The sequence below is a fragment of the Pinus tabuliformis genome, chromosome X (genome assembly GCF_031772625.1).
Source record: "Pinus tabuliformis cultivar Carrire ecotype Pingquan chromosome X, CPIR1, whole genome shotgun sequence".
In the NCBI taxonomy this organism is placed as follows: Eukaryota; Viridiplantae; Streptophyta; class Pinopsida; order Pinales; family Pinaceae; genus Pinus; species Pinus tabuliformis.
The window spans coordinates 1,544,102,234-1,544,115,938 of NC_142308.1; the positions used below are offsets into that span (position 1 = coordinate 1,544,102,234).

At 40.1% G+C, this 13,705-nt stretch overlaps 1 protein-coding gene across 1 annotated transcript in view; it reads left to right on the forward strand.

The window, feature by feature from the left end:
- The window catches only part of ECA3 (endoplasmic reticulum-type calcium-transporting ATPase 3), a 447,643-nt gene that overhangs the window by 333,755 nt on the left and 100,183 nt on the right, over positions 1-13,705 (forward strand). The window contains exon 30 of the mRNA XM_089449125.1: positions 7,985-8,133. Coding sequence (XP_089305251.1) covers positions 7,985-8,133 — 149 coding nt within the window. The remainder of the gene's footprint in view (positions 1-7,984; positions 8,134-13,705) is intronic.

Genomic DNA, 13,705 nt, shown 5'->3' on the forward strand with positions numbered 1-13,705 from the left:
TGGTCAACGCCTCCCACATTTCCCTTGCTGTTTCCTTCTTAGCAATATGTGGTACTACATGACCTTTGACCTCATCTAGGATCATGCACTTGGCCTTAGCCTGGGCCTTCTCATACTTCTTCATTGAATTAGTGTTGACTGACACAAAAACTACCTTCAAGGCATAGTCCTTGATGTGATGTTTGTCTAGGATTGCCAGGATCATGGCCTTCTAGATGAAAAAATTGGATGCTCCATCCAATTTGTGCTGATCCCTTAACCCATTCATTTCCACATCTGCTCCATAATAGGACGAGGTCTCTTCTCTCTCTCTTGTAGTCAATCTAGCAAGACTTGGATATGGATTTCTTTGGCTCAAGAAACCCTCTAAGGAACAAGCTCCTCTCAACTCCCTCTGAGTCTCGATTTCCTTCATGGAAATCCTCCTGCCAAATGTCAAATCACTCCTTTCCAATCCTCCTTTGCAGCTACAACCCAGATCTAGATTTCTTTGGCTAGAAATCTTTCAAGGGAGTGACTCCCTCTACCTCGGTTGTCTCCACAGACACTGTTCTACACCAACAACAACAACGTCCCACCAATTCCACTGATCGAATTTGCACTGCTTTTCCAGCCTCGACAACTGACTGAATTGAGCTTCTCAAGCTTTGCGCTAGCCCAAAGAGCTGACTCAATCACTGCGTGGGCTCTTCTCTGGCTCTGTGTCACCCTCTGCAGGCTCGAAATGTTGACGCAGGCAATGCGTGAGCCTCTGCGTCACTCCTCTGGCTCTGCGTCACGCCTGCAGCTACTCCTCTGCCTTTGAAACAACGCTGTCACTCGGACAACTGCTTCTCTGCAACAAACTCTTTGGATCTCTCGGCTGGTGTCTTCAGTCTCCAATGATCTGTAATGCTCTGATACAATGTGAGAATTTATGAATTTACAGATCAGAAATCGTACTACAATCACTGGTTTATCATCTCCTACTTGTTCTTTACATTCAACAAGTTATTTACTTACTTAAACAAAGATGAAAACACTATTGCAGCCTACATATACATACAAATCATGAACTGTAATAAACTAAGACAATAACACAAGGGACACCATTATTTTTGGACAATTGTCCCCGGAAAAACCCAATTCAGGAAAACCAGTGCAACATATAGAGGTTTTGTATTATTAATCAAATTTCTGAATACGACTAGGGTGCCAAATCCGGCTTACTGAACAGAGAATAAACCTGGCAAAAGTACCTCTATCCAGAGATAAATATTTTGACAATTCCAACAACTGGATGATCAAACCCCATAGATGACAATTGTTGTTCCCAGTGTTGGGCAATGATGGCTGCTCCAAGCTCTGCTCTAGAACTGTGTCACCTCCTCTAGGAGTTGTGTCACCCACTCAGTGAGCCTCCCTTGCTCAGAAGTCGATATGTTGAACTGCTGCTCTCTCTGCCCCACAGAAAACCCCCAGCGCTGCCTCTAAGGGGCTGCGTTAGCCCCTTTGGCTTCTGCGTCACCCTCACTGGAGTTGTGTTGTTTCTTCTGTCGCTACTCTGCCTCTCTGCTACGTATCCTCGACCTTGGATTGAAGCCCCTCTGCCTAACTACCCCTCTCACTGTAACTCAAATCACTTAGCTCGACTTTCTTAACAAACCACGCCCCAGAAAAGTCTAAATCTTTGATCTCTTGGTGTATCTCCAACTGACCCTCAAGCCTCCTCTTATACTTTTCCTGTTGATGAATCAATGACCGAGATTAAATCTCTAATCAATGACTAAGATTAAAGCAACTTGATCCTTGTCACTTAAAACCTTCTCACCCATATTTTTATTAATACGCATTAATATTTTTATTTTCCTAAGTTTAGACTTAGGAACCCATTAAAAATATTAATTATTAATAACTCCTCATCCGATGGAATTTCTCCAAACGATTTCTAAGTTCTGGAGATCGCATGTGTTCTAGCCCCTCCACCAAATTTCAGAGCTAGAGGACATCCGTTGCTACCCAAAATCAACACTCCCTCTTAGCAAGGAATGTGCTCTAGTAATAGTTCTCAACAGAAGTACTACACTGATCCACTGCATCAGTCCTATGTGTTGCTGATTCTTGGCCTGCTGCCCTTCATCCACTGCAGCGATGCTTCCTATATTGCTGCCCATGACACTTTCACTGCCATTGCTACATCTGTACTGCAACTCCCTCTCAAGATGATGCATCATGCTGCCCATAACACTGCGACTGCTAACTGCTGCACTGCAACTCAGTTGCTGAGAAGTAAGCAGCTAAAACTTCACCCAAAAACTAGCATCCTGGTCAGTATGGATGCCTTGTGATCTTGAAGCTACCTCTACTGCTAATTTGTGTCAACCCTTTTGCTGCCACTGCTCTGCTGGAAACTGTTCTGTGCCTCTCACATTGCTACAACATCCACTACGCTACCTCAGACTTTGGTTATCTAGCTCTGCCACTGTCGCTCCATCACACCTTGCTCCAACCGACATCCATCATTATGCTATTGTCGTTAAGGGCTCCCGTATCCATATGTGATCCAAGATTTTGGGCACCTCAAGGATCCTGCTCGGTCATTTAGTCCTCTTGGTTACAACTCCATGTCGCCCCACCTCTTCTCTAGAGGCGCATGAGCACTCATGGCACAATCAACATCCTTGCCTTCCTTGTCCGCTTTCGTTGGAGCAGCCTTCAATTCAAAAGCTTACCCCTCGCCCTTCTTCTGGGGGCACTGGGTGGCATAATGTCCTAGTTCCCAACAGTTGAAGCATCTGGCCTTGGTGATGTCCTTCTTCTTTCTCTTCTACTGTGCTTGCTGTCCTGATGATGCGAGAGCTACATCCTCCTCCTCCTTCTTGACCCAGGATCCCTTGTCGCTACCTCCTGTCTTGGTCATCCTCCTAAGCTCTTCTTGTCGAACAGTTACCCACATCTCCTCCTAACTAGGGAGAGTTTCTCCGCTCAAGATAATTTGGACAAAAGTCTTCCAGTCCTCGGTGACTGCATCTAGGGCAGTCCTGACCATGAACTCACGATCTGGAGTAGACCCCACAAAAGTCAACTGGTCGCGAATCCCTTGCAACTTGAGAAGTAAGGCATCGATCTCCTCTCCTTTTTGCATCTGGTACTGTCTCAACTGATTTTCTAATAGCATCTGTTGTTAGACAGACGAGCGTTGGTACAAGGTGGTCAACGCCTCCCACATTTCCCCTTCTGTTTCCTTCTCAGCAATATGTGGTACTACATGATCTTTGACCTCGTCTAGGATCATGCACCTGGCCTTAGCCTGGGCCTCCTTGTACTTCTTCATCAGATTAGTGTCGACCAACACAACAACTACCTTCAAGGCATAATCCTTGATGCGATGTTTGTCTAGGATTGCCAGGATCCTGGCCTTCTAGATGACAAAATTGGATGCTCCATCCAATTTGTCATGATCCCTCAACCCATTCATTTCCATCTTTGCTCCAAAATAGGACGAGGTCTCTTCTCCCTCTCTTGCTGTCAATCTAGCAAGACTTGGATATGGATTTCTTTGGCTCAAGAAACCCCGTAAGGAACAGGCTCCTCTTGACTCCCTCTGAGTCTCGATTTCCTTCACGAAAATCCTCATGCCAACTGTCGAATCACTCCTTTCCTATCCTCCTTTACAGCTGCAACCCGGACCTATATTTCTTTGGCTAGAAATCTTTCAAGGCAGTGACTCCCTCTACCTCGGTTGTCTCCATAGACACTGTTCTGCACCAACAACAACAGCGTCCCACCAACTCCACTGATCGAATCTGCATTGCTTTTCCAACCCCAACAACTGACTGAATTGAGCTTCTCAGGCTTTGCGCTAGCCTAGAGAGTTGACGCAGTCACTTCGTGGGCTCTTCTTTGGCCCTGCGTCACCCTTTGCATGCTCGAAATGTTGATGCAGGCACTGCGTGAGCCTCTACGTGATTCCTCTAGCTCTGCGTCACGCCTATAGCTGCTCCTCTGCCTCTAAAACAACGGTGTCACTCGGGACAGCTGCTTCTCTGCAACAAACTCTCTGGATCTCTCGGCTAGTGTCTTCAGTCTCCAATGATTTGCAATGTTCTAATACAATGTGAGAATTTATGAATTTACGCATCAAAAATTGTACTGCAATCACTGGTTTATCATCTCCTACTTGTTATTTACATTCATCAAGTTATTTAATTACTTAAACAATGATGAAAACACTATTGCAGCCTACATATACATATAGATCATGAACTGAAATAAATTGAGACAATAACACAAGGGACACCGTTATTTTTGGACAATCGTACCTGAAAAAACCCAATTCAGGAAAATTAATGCAACATATAGAGGGTTTGTATTATTAAGTAAATTTCTGAATACAACTAGGGTGCCAAATCCGTCTCACCCAATAGAGAATAACCCTGGCAGAAGTACCTCTATCCGGAGACAGATATTTTGACAATTATAACAACTAGATGATCAAACCCCACAGATGACAATTGTTGTTCCCAGTGCTGGGCAATGATGGCTGCTCCAAGCTCTGCTCTAGAACTGCGTCACCTCCTCTAGGAGCTGTGTCACCCACTCAGTGAGCCTCCTTTGCTTAGAAGTCGATATGTTGAACTGCTGCTCTCTCTGCCCCATAGAAAACCCCAGCGCTGCCTCTAAGGGGCTGCGTCAGGCCCTCTAGCTTTTGCGTCACCCTCTTTGGAGTTGCGTTGTCTCTCATGTTGTTGCTCTGCCTCTCTGTTATGTATCCTTGGCCTTGGACTGAAGTCCCTCTGCTGAACTGCCGCTCGCATTGCAACTCAAATCACTTAGCTCGAGTTTCTCAGCAAACCACGCCCCAGAAAAATCGAACCCTTTAATCTCTTGGTGTATCTCCAATTGACCCTCAAGCCTCCTCTTATACTTTTCTTGTTGATGAATCAACGATCGAGATTAAATCTCTAATGAACGGCTAAGATTAAAACAACTTGATCCTCATCACTTAGAACCTTCTCACCCATATTTTTATTAATAAATATTAATATTTTTATTTTCCTATGTTTGGACTTAGGAACCCATTAAAAATATTAATTATTTTAATAACTCCTCTTCTGGGTGGAATTTCTCCAAACGATTTCTGGGTTCTGGAGATCTCATGTGTTCTAGCCCCTCCACCAAATTTCGAAGCTAGAGTATATCCGATGCTACCCAAAATCAATAGATCCAATAGATGGTGTGTGTGAAGAAGCATCCCAAGTCATTTCATGGTCCAATGTCCATCAACAAGTCTCCAGTGACCCCTACAAAGAGTGTTTGTTGCCATCAATGATGTATGGGAAGCATCATTGACGTCCTCCAAGGGACAGTGTATCATCATCAAGCATGGGCTCAAGGGACCAAATTAGATCAACTAACATGTATACAAGTTATTGTAACATAAATGGTCAACCATATCTAATGTAAAAGCCACATTAGTAAATAATGTTAGGTATCTTCTTCAAACTTTAGTAAGTTGCCAAATTTAGGTATGGGAGGGCCATCAACTACCCTTGTTAGGTGTGCTCCCAAATGAAAGTGAAAGAAAATGGCCCTAGGTGGAGGAACAATTCTTAGGCTGACCCTTAAGTTGATAGGTGTATTTGGTAAGTGATATGATTAGAGTTGAACCTTCATAAGAGGTGTCATAGTCTTATAAATGGGTTAGGTAAGACCGTCATTCATGAGCGCCTTTGTAGAGGGAGGGCTTTGTGCTTGAATTACCCTTTACTTACCCTTTGTTTTTCCTCCCCTTAGCCTTTTATTTTGTTTTAATTAGCTTGTTTAACAAGCTTCCTTGATATCATTTAAATCCCCTTTTTTAGTGCAGATAGTTCATCATTCGTATATCATTGCATTTGACTTTATATTCATTCCCTTGGCTTTATTTTTCGTTTTAACGTTTGGCATTTGCTTTTTTATTCTTTCGTGCAGCAACATCAAACTATGGGCATTTCCAAGCCCCCTCTTCTCATCGGATGAGGCAAAGAGGGTGCTAGTATGAATGACAAATGACAACCAATCCAAAGACAAGGTATAACGGAGAGGGAGAGGTTTGAAAGTGTTAAGTATGGAAGGAAATGGACACACTTTCTATCAAGGCCTCCTATTCATGTCTCTTCTAGATAGCGAAAGAAAAACCCTATGGGATCACACTATAATAGAAGAAATTGATGACCACCAAGATGAAATAAGGAAACATGAATAAATTCCAAGCATCATGATCCATTATTTAACTTCAACCCGTGATCCTTACTTAAATGCCTAAGATATTAAATGTAAACACTTCATATGGAACAATGATGTGTCAAACTTATGTTTGTTGAACCAACTTTATTGGATAAGTATGCTGAGCTGTCAAATGAGGAGTAAGAGGCATTTGAAGGGCTTTTCTCTGAGGACCACGTGAAGCTGCTGTCCAGAAATCTTCATTATGGGACAAAACTCTTAGGGTTACCCATATATGTAGATGCATAATAATCCCTTGATGGGCAGTGTGTTGATTTTTGGCAGCATCAGATGTGCTGTAGCGTTGAAATTTGGAGGAGAGGCCAAGGCACATGAGATCTCCAAGACCTAGAAATCGTTTTGAGAAATTCCACTCGGATGAGGGGTTATTAAAATAATTAATATTTTTAATGGGTTCCTAAGTCTAAACTTAGGAAAATAAAAATATTAATGGGTATTAATAAGATAAGAGTGTGAAAGTTTTAAGAGACGAGGATCAAGTCTATCTTAATCTTAGTCGTTGATTAGATACTTAATCTCGGCCGTTGATTCATCAACAGCAAAAGTATAAGAGAAGACTTGAGGATCATTTGGAGACACACTGGCAGATACTCTGTATCTCAAGAAAAATCAATTCTCAAGAGAAGGTGATTGATTTCAGAGGGAGAGTTGCAGGGTGGAGGAAGAGGAGGGCATCAACAACGGTCTGTGATTGAGGAGGAGGTGACGCAGGGACAGCAACGCAGAGAGAGACACAGTCCAGAGGAGAGACATAGCCCTCACGCAGGCTGTCGTAAAGGGACGCAAAGCCACTCAGAGCGACGTTGATCCACACAGAGTGACGCAGAGGTGACGCAAGAGGGAGAGAAGGGTCTCCAAAGTGTCAGAAAGTTAGAAAGGGAAAGTCTCAGGTGTTTTCTTTCACTTTCTCTGTAAAATCATTCCTTGTAAAAGCAATTGTTGCTGAAGATTAATAAAATCCTCATCTGCTGCACCGGTTTTCCCACACTGGGTTTTTCCGGGGACAATTGTCCAAAAACAACTGTGTTGATGTGATTGGTTTTTGTGCGTGTATTTTCTCTGTGTAACTATGTGATAACTGCAGTAGAATTTGTTTTAATATTTGCTGAAGGGATTTCATAAATAACTTATTGTGAAGAATAAGTAGGTGAAATAAATCAGTTGCTGTAGTAGAATTTCAGTTTAGAAATTTTCACACAGTGGAGATTGTATTCATATTACTGCTTTATTTATCCTATGGAATGGTGCAAATATGTGTTTTCTAATGAGGTCAGTTCAATCCAATCTTTTTGTCACTCTTGGCGAGAAGAGGTATGTATGCAGTTGTTTTCCAAATGCTATCTTTTGATTAAGGATTGCAGAGAGTTTGATGTATTAACTTATGCTGATTTTGTTTTAGATTTAGGAGCTCTCATGAAATGGATATAGCACTCCATTGTATATACCCTTCCTCTTTTATTTTCAGTCTTTTTTATATGTATATATGCGAAATGTTACAGATTTTATGATGCATAGAATATATATTTTCTAATTTTGAAATTTGAGGAGCTTGAAATAGTTTATCTTTCTAAACATCATTCTAGAAGAAAGTGATTGGTTATATATGGAAAGAATCAGTTAGCAGTTATATATTGGTAAAGCACTAGGTTGTTCAGAGATATGTGATTTTAGGTCTACCTTCTTGGAAGCATTAATTTGTATGTGCCATTGGTTTCAGGTTAATTTTGATACATGTTCAGAAAGAGAAACAACATATTCATGCAACATATTTGAGGATCGGCGTCCAACAACAGTCTCAATGAGTGTACTTGTGGTGGTTGAGATGTTTAATGCACTCAATAACCTTAGTGAAAACCAAAGTCTTCTGTAAGTGATTTTACGGATGCAACCTTGAGTTTATATTTCTTATCAACCTTGCTTTATGAAGGGAATTTTTAACATTTTTATCAACCTTCTTTTATTTTTGGTGTTTTTAACATGGTTCTTTATGGAAGAACTTTTATACAATGCACCATAGTTTCTTAAGTTTTACATATATTTTCCACATAATAGAACTTATTTAACAGACTTGGAATGGTCTCCACACATTTCCATCAACACATGCATATATTTGTTTTATATTCGTCACAAGAAATCTATTTGTTATACTTGAGGTGAATATTTGAGAACCGTCTTCAAGCCACTAGAAACTTGCAGAGGTAGACATTTTTAAAAAAATCTCTTTTGTCAGAATTGCTTGAATTTTCATGTATTATGTTATTCATAGTCCATATATATCCAGTTCATTTCTTGTAACAACCATAAATACACCCAAAATAATAATAATAATTATAAGAAAAAAAACAACCAATAGCTGTGTGAAAAGCATGTGCAGGTTCCGATGGCAATGTAATAAGTACAATGGGCTATTACAAAATAAACATACCAGTATGCAAATATAATAATATATTGAATGATGATTTAAATTTTAAAATAACCTTCATGTTGGCATATATACATATTGATTGGTCACAAGGTAAAAGGTTATAGTGAAGGATCAAATCCCTTGGTGTTTAATTATCATTGTTATTAGTATTAACTGTTAATAATGTTTCCATGCATATTTTAGGTATGTTACATTTTTCCCTTTAGGTTATGCTTAAGCAGCAACATTACTAACAGCACTAACATTTTCATTTTGGTTGCCTTGAGAATTAGATTTGATGAATGCTGGAGAATCATCGATGGACACATTATATCCTGAATCTCACCCGAAATGTTGCCAGAGAAGAATGATTTTCTAAGAGTGTTTGAAAGACAGTCTAGGGAAAGTGTTTTCAGATTCAAGGGGGTATCTCTGTAATGTTTTCAGATCTTTAAAATAACTGACTTTCACCAAATATTTTGTGCCCAAGCTCCTGAAAAACAGTAAAACAGTAAAACTAAACGCTTTTAAGAAGAATGTCAATAACTTTCGCCAACTTTTGGCTGGTAGTTGCATCTACTATGCATTGGGCAATGGAGTCAATTTACTGATAAGAACGAGATATGGAAGAACCAAAACAATAGACCCCTTGATGTTGTTTGCGGAAGTAAGACTACTTCAACTTAATAATAAATGGAGAAAAGAATTAACAGGGCAATTAATAATTAAGGAACCCTGTTAAATCATTGATCTCAAATTATGGTTTATATCACTAAATGAAGGCAATCTGCACCAAACGAATTTCCATAACAACCACAAAAGTCAAAGAGACAAGTATCTGGATCAGTCGACCTTTCCATTAATTTAAGTTGCTTACACATAACAATATCTGAAAATTTCCCATCTTCAGTTTCTTGCAAAGGACATAGTTTTTGGGGATTACAAATCATAACTTATGCTCTTGTCTGGCCTGAACTCCTATCAGGCAGAATCCTGAGCAGAACCGTAGGGCAGACTGACTTCTTGAAGCCCTTTGGTTGCAGTTCTGGAATTCTGAATTTAAGTGTAAGGTGTAGAGGCGTGAACAAATCAATAATACAAAGGGAAAGCAGATCAACCTGTTACCCACCAAAATGGTTAAACCATAGGAGGGAATTTTTCTCCTACATTTGACAGCCAACTGGTAAGCCAGACAGCCAGCAGCCCTTGCCAGCCACCATTAGATGGTGATATGCCATGTGCCTCAGTCACTTGCATCAGCTATGTGCTTCTCACCCATCCAGCATTAGCACTTCGATGGAGGTGGGCTGTCATTCAAAAGTTACTTTGGTCATTTGCACCCGGGGCTTATACTTGTTTGTTTTTGGGCTTTTAGTATGGATAATGAAGTGATATGGAAGATTGACAATCCTTGATCGTATTCTTGTTCTCTCACCTTACCAGGGGGTTAATATTTGACCCTAGTCCAGTGGGACCTCCCTTAAGGCCCTTTGGGTTACAGGAGGACCACTACTTGGAAATCCATGATTGGGAAATCATAGTTCCATGTTCCCTTATATCATAATTAACACCTTCCATCTCACATTACAAGCCTGATATATCACCTCCATTCTTCAGGTACAACTGATCTTTGGTTCTTGGGGATTTGGCACTCACATGTTCACATGCCTTGAGTAGGGCCCGAAAACTTTGCCTTGGGAGGTTGATGTAGGTAAAAGAAAAAAAAATCATGTCATGGCCACAACAAAACAAAGAAAAAAAATTGAAATGCAAAAGATGGTAGGGACATAAGAATTAGCATGTGGGAAAAACCTAGCATGAACTCTACCTATCTCATATGGCCATCACCCGGTTCTTGAGCACATGATGCTCCATTACATAAACAAAGGAACCCTTGCATGTCCCAACTCCGATGAATGATAATTGACTGATCTTAAAAGGGTGATAAAATTTCTATATCATACAAAGCAAGCTCTAACCCTTGAGCTATAGGCATTAATACAAAGAATAGTCAAGAAGACGTAAAAGGCGCACAAATGGGGTGGAAAAATCAAGGACGCGCTGGTAATTCACGCATCCATGAATGCTCCCTCCTTACATGTATACACTCAGGATGTGGACACCCCCATCGACTGGTCCCTTTTGACCATGGCACTTGGCCATGAAGCATTCTCCCCTCCATTACCACATACACCTATCGATTGAAGGGTGGACCAAGGAACTGTTTCTTCCCCTTAGGGACTGGAAGCACCTAATAGGGTTGACCTTTAGCCATCCCTACCTAGGGATAAAACACCTTTATGATTTCTTGGTCCTGATTTTGTAAAGGGATCTTTGTTTGAGGTATTAGTTTTTCTTTAACATTCAACTTTGGTTCACTTAGATGCATTATTGATCTTAGTCCCTAATGACTGGTTACTTTCACTAGAACCCATGTTGTTCTTGTCAGGTGGTTTAGCAGCCCAGGCTTTCAACAGCCACTCCATAGGTACCCAAGCCCTTTAGAGAAGTACATTGGTTAAAGCAAGTGTAGTGTTGAGATTCTGTGCCTCCTAGTATCACTAACACATGACACATGCCCTAGAGTACCTTTAGGACCCAAGATGTTGGTCAACTTTGACCTAGATTTGAGAATTCTTTAGGATGACACCATTGGACCCAGCATGCCCCCGAGCTGGCCTTGACACAACTTGATGGGCAAGAGCTGATTCAGAGCCCAAATGAGGATGGTCTCACACCAAGAGACTAGGGAGGGTTTGTTGCACATGAGGAATCCCTAACGATGGAGAGGAGGTCATGTTTGATAGATGGAGACCCATGGAGACCACTTTATGGCACCCCAGTTGGATCTTGGGACCCCACAGGGGATATTGAGGTGAATTTGAGGGCCAACCCTCAAAGCATCTACACCTTTTTGGACACCTCATGACCCTTGGACATGGCATTTGGAGCACTTATGATGGGTGATGTTAGCTTTTTGGAGGCTAGAACTCACACGTGTGGGTAAATTAAGCTTAATTTCATGTTAGCTAATAGGTTGGCTTGTAACCCAAGGCCATTTATCATTCGAACTTGTTTTAGGGGCTTTCTAAAATCATACTAAGGTGATCTAATCCTCATATAAATAGAGGATAGTCTCCTTGTGATCTATGTTGCACTGGCTTTGGGGATGGGGGGCATGGGGTACGGGGGGATGATTTTCGGGGATGGCTAGAGCGCATCCCCAAATTTTTAGGGGATGGTAGGTTGGGGACAACAAGTGCGGCAACTAATTTTTGTATTCATTAAAAAATTAAAATTAAAATAAAATTTAGTAATTCACCATAAACGTGAATGATAAATTAAAATATAAAAATTAGAACTGTTACTAATTTAGACATTCAAATTACAATAAAATACTAAAGTATAATACTATCTAATCATCATTGCGCATCACAAACATAAATCTCGTCATCATTGCCCATTGTCAAGAACTTAGGAAGTACTATTAGTCTGCTACAACCTATAATCTATTATTGTCTACATAATCATTCAATAATGCATGAAGAATCATTTCAAAATTTAAATAGCAGCTAAACTTTAAAGACTAAAAATAAAATTTAATAAGTGTAAACATGAACAAGTCATTTAAATTTAATTATAAATCCCAAATCAAGAGTCTCAAAATTAAGAACCTTGTAGGACCAATCATTAGTGTGATGTATATCATAATCATTTAGAATTACTATTATTTACAGAGCACAAAGAGTATTACAATCCCATCTATTTACCTTATAAGATTAAGCATTAAAGATGAGTTAGCCATTGTAATGTTTATTTCAGGAGTAACAAATGTTATGTACAAAGGTAATAATGTAATAAATTATATATAATAAATGATGTTTATGATAATGTATTCGACTAATTAGTTGCTTGGCTCCTATAATGAATAATGGAACTTGCTACGTAAATAGACAACACCTCTAGTAATTTAGTAGCAAATTGATATATCATCTTATATCTCATCTAGTCTCTCTTGCTTGTCTCTTGCATATATTTAACATGGTATTAAAGTCATGGTGATTGTGGCATAGGGAAATTTCAAAGATTCATCCCAAAAAAAGGTTTGTCACAGACACGGAGAAAGAGACCAGTGCAAATTGAAGGAAAATTAATTCATGGAGTATAGTGGCTGTAAATTGTAAACGTGAATAAGTCATTAAAATTTAATTATAAATCCCAAATTAAGAGTCTCAAACTTCACCCTGTCACTCGACTCTTACCTCACTTGCAAACTTCATTCGAGTTCTCTCAACTCTGTTTAACTTTGCTTCCATGAATGAGTTCTCTATTAATCGTTTACCTTTGTCCGCTGTCTCACACTTCGCTTGACTCTTACCTACAACCCTCGCAACATGTGTTATGTTATGAAATGGTCATGTCCTTGGGGACATACCTCTTCATTAACTAAACACTAGTAATTAGTTAATGAAGAGGTATGTCCCTAACGACATGAATGTTGGTGAAGAGGTATCCGCCTAGTGTATATAAGCAGATCCTCACCTTCATTTGTAATCATCTCATCAATTCTTTTATACACTATTGAATATACATTACTTGTCTTACTTGCTGTTGTGATCCAAGCGTTTCACTACACAAGCTTTTGGAGGTTCTCCAATTTTGTTGCTAGGCCCTTGGCCATTTAAAAGAAAAAAATAAAAACAAATTATTAAAAAAATAGTCAATATTTATTAAAAAAGAGTTAGAAAAATAATTAAAAAAAATAGAAGCAAAAGAAAAGTGAACCAAAAAAAGGAAAAAGCAACCTTCGATGCCTGAGGGACCCAACCACCGCAGCACCCGGACTTCTCACTAGTCGTCGCCACTCCTCACTGATCTCAACGTACACACTCGTCGATGTCCTTCACTGAGCCCCCGAGCTCCCACTCTGACCACACTTTCGTTCTTTTCTTCTCTCGCTGCACGTAGTCACGGTCACCAACATTCTCCACCGTTGCACGCTATAGCAACCATCCATGTTGCCATCCTTGCTGC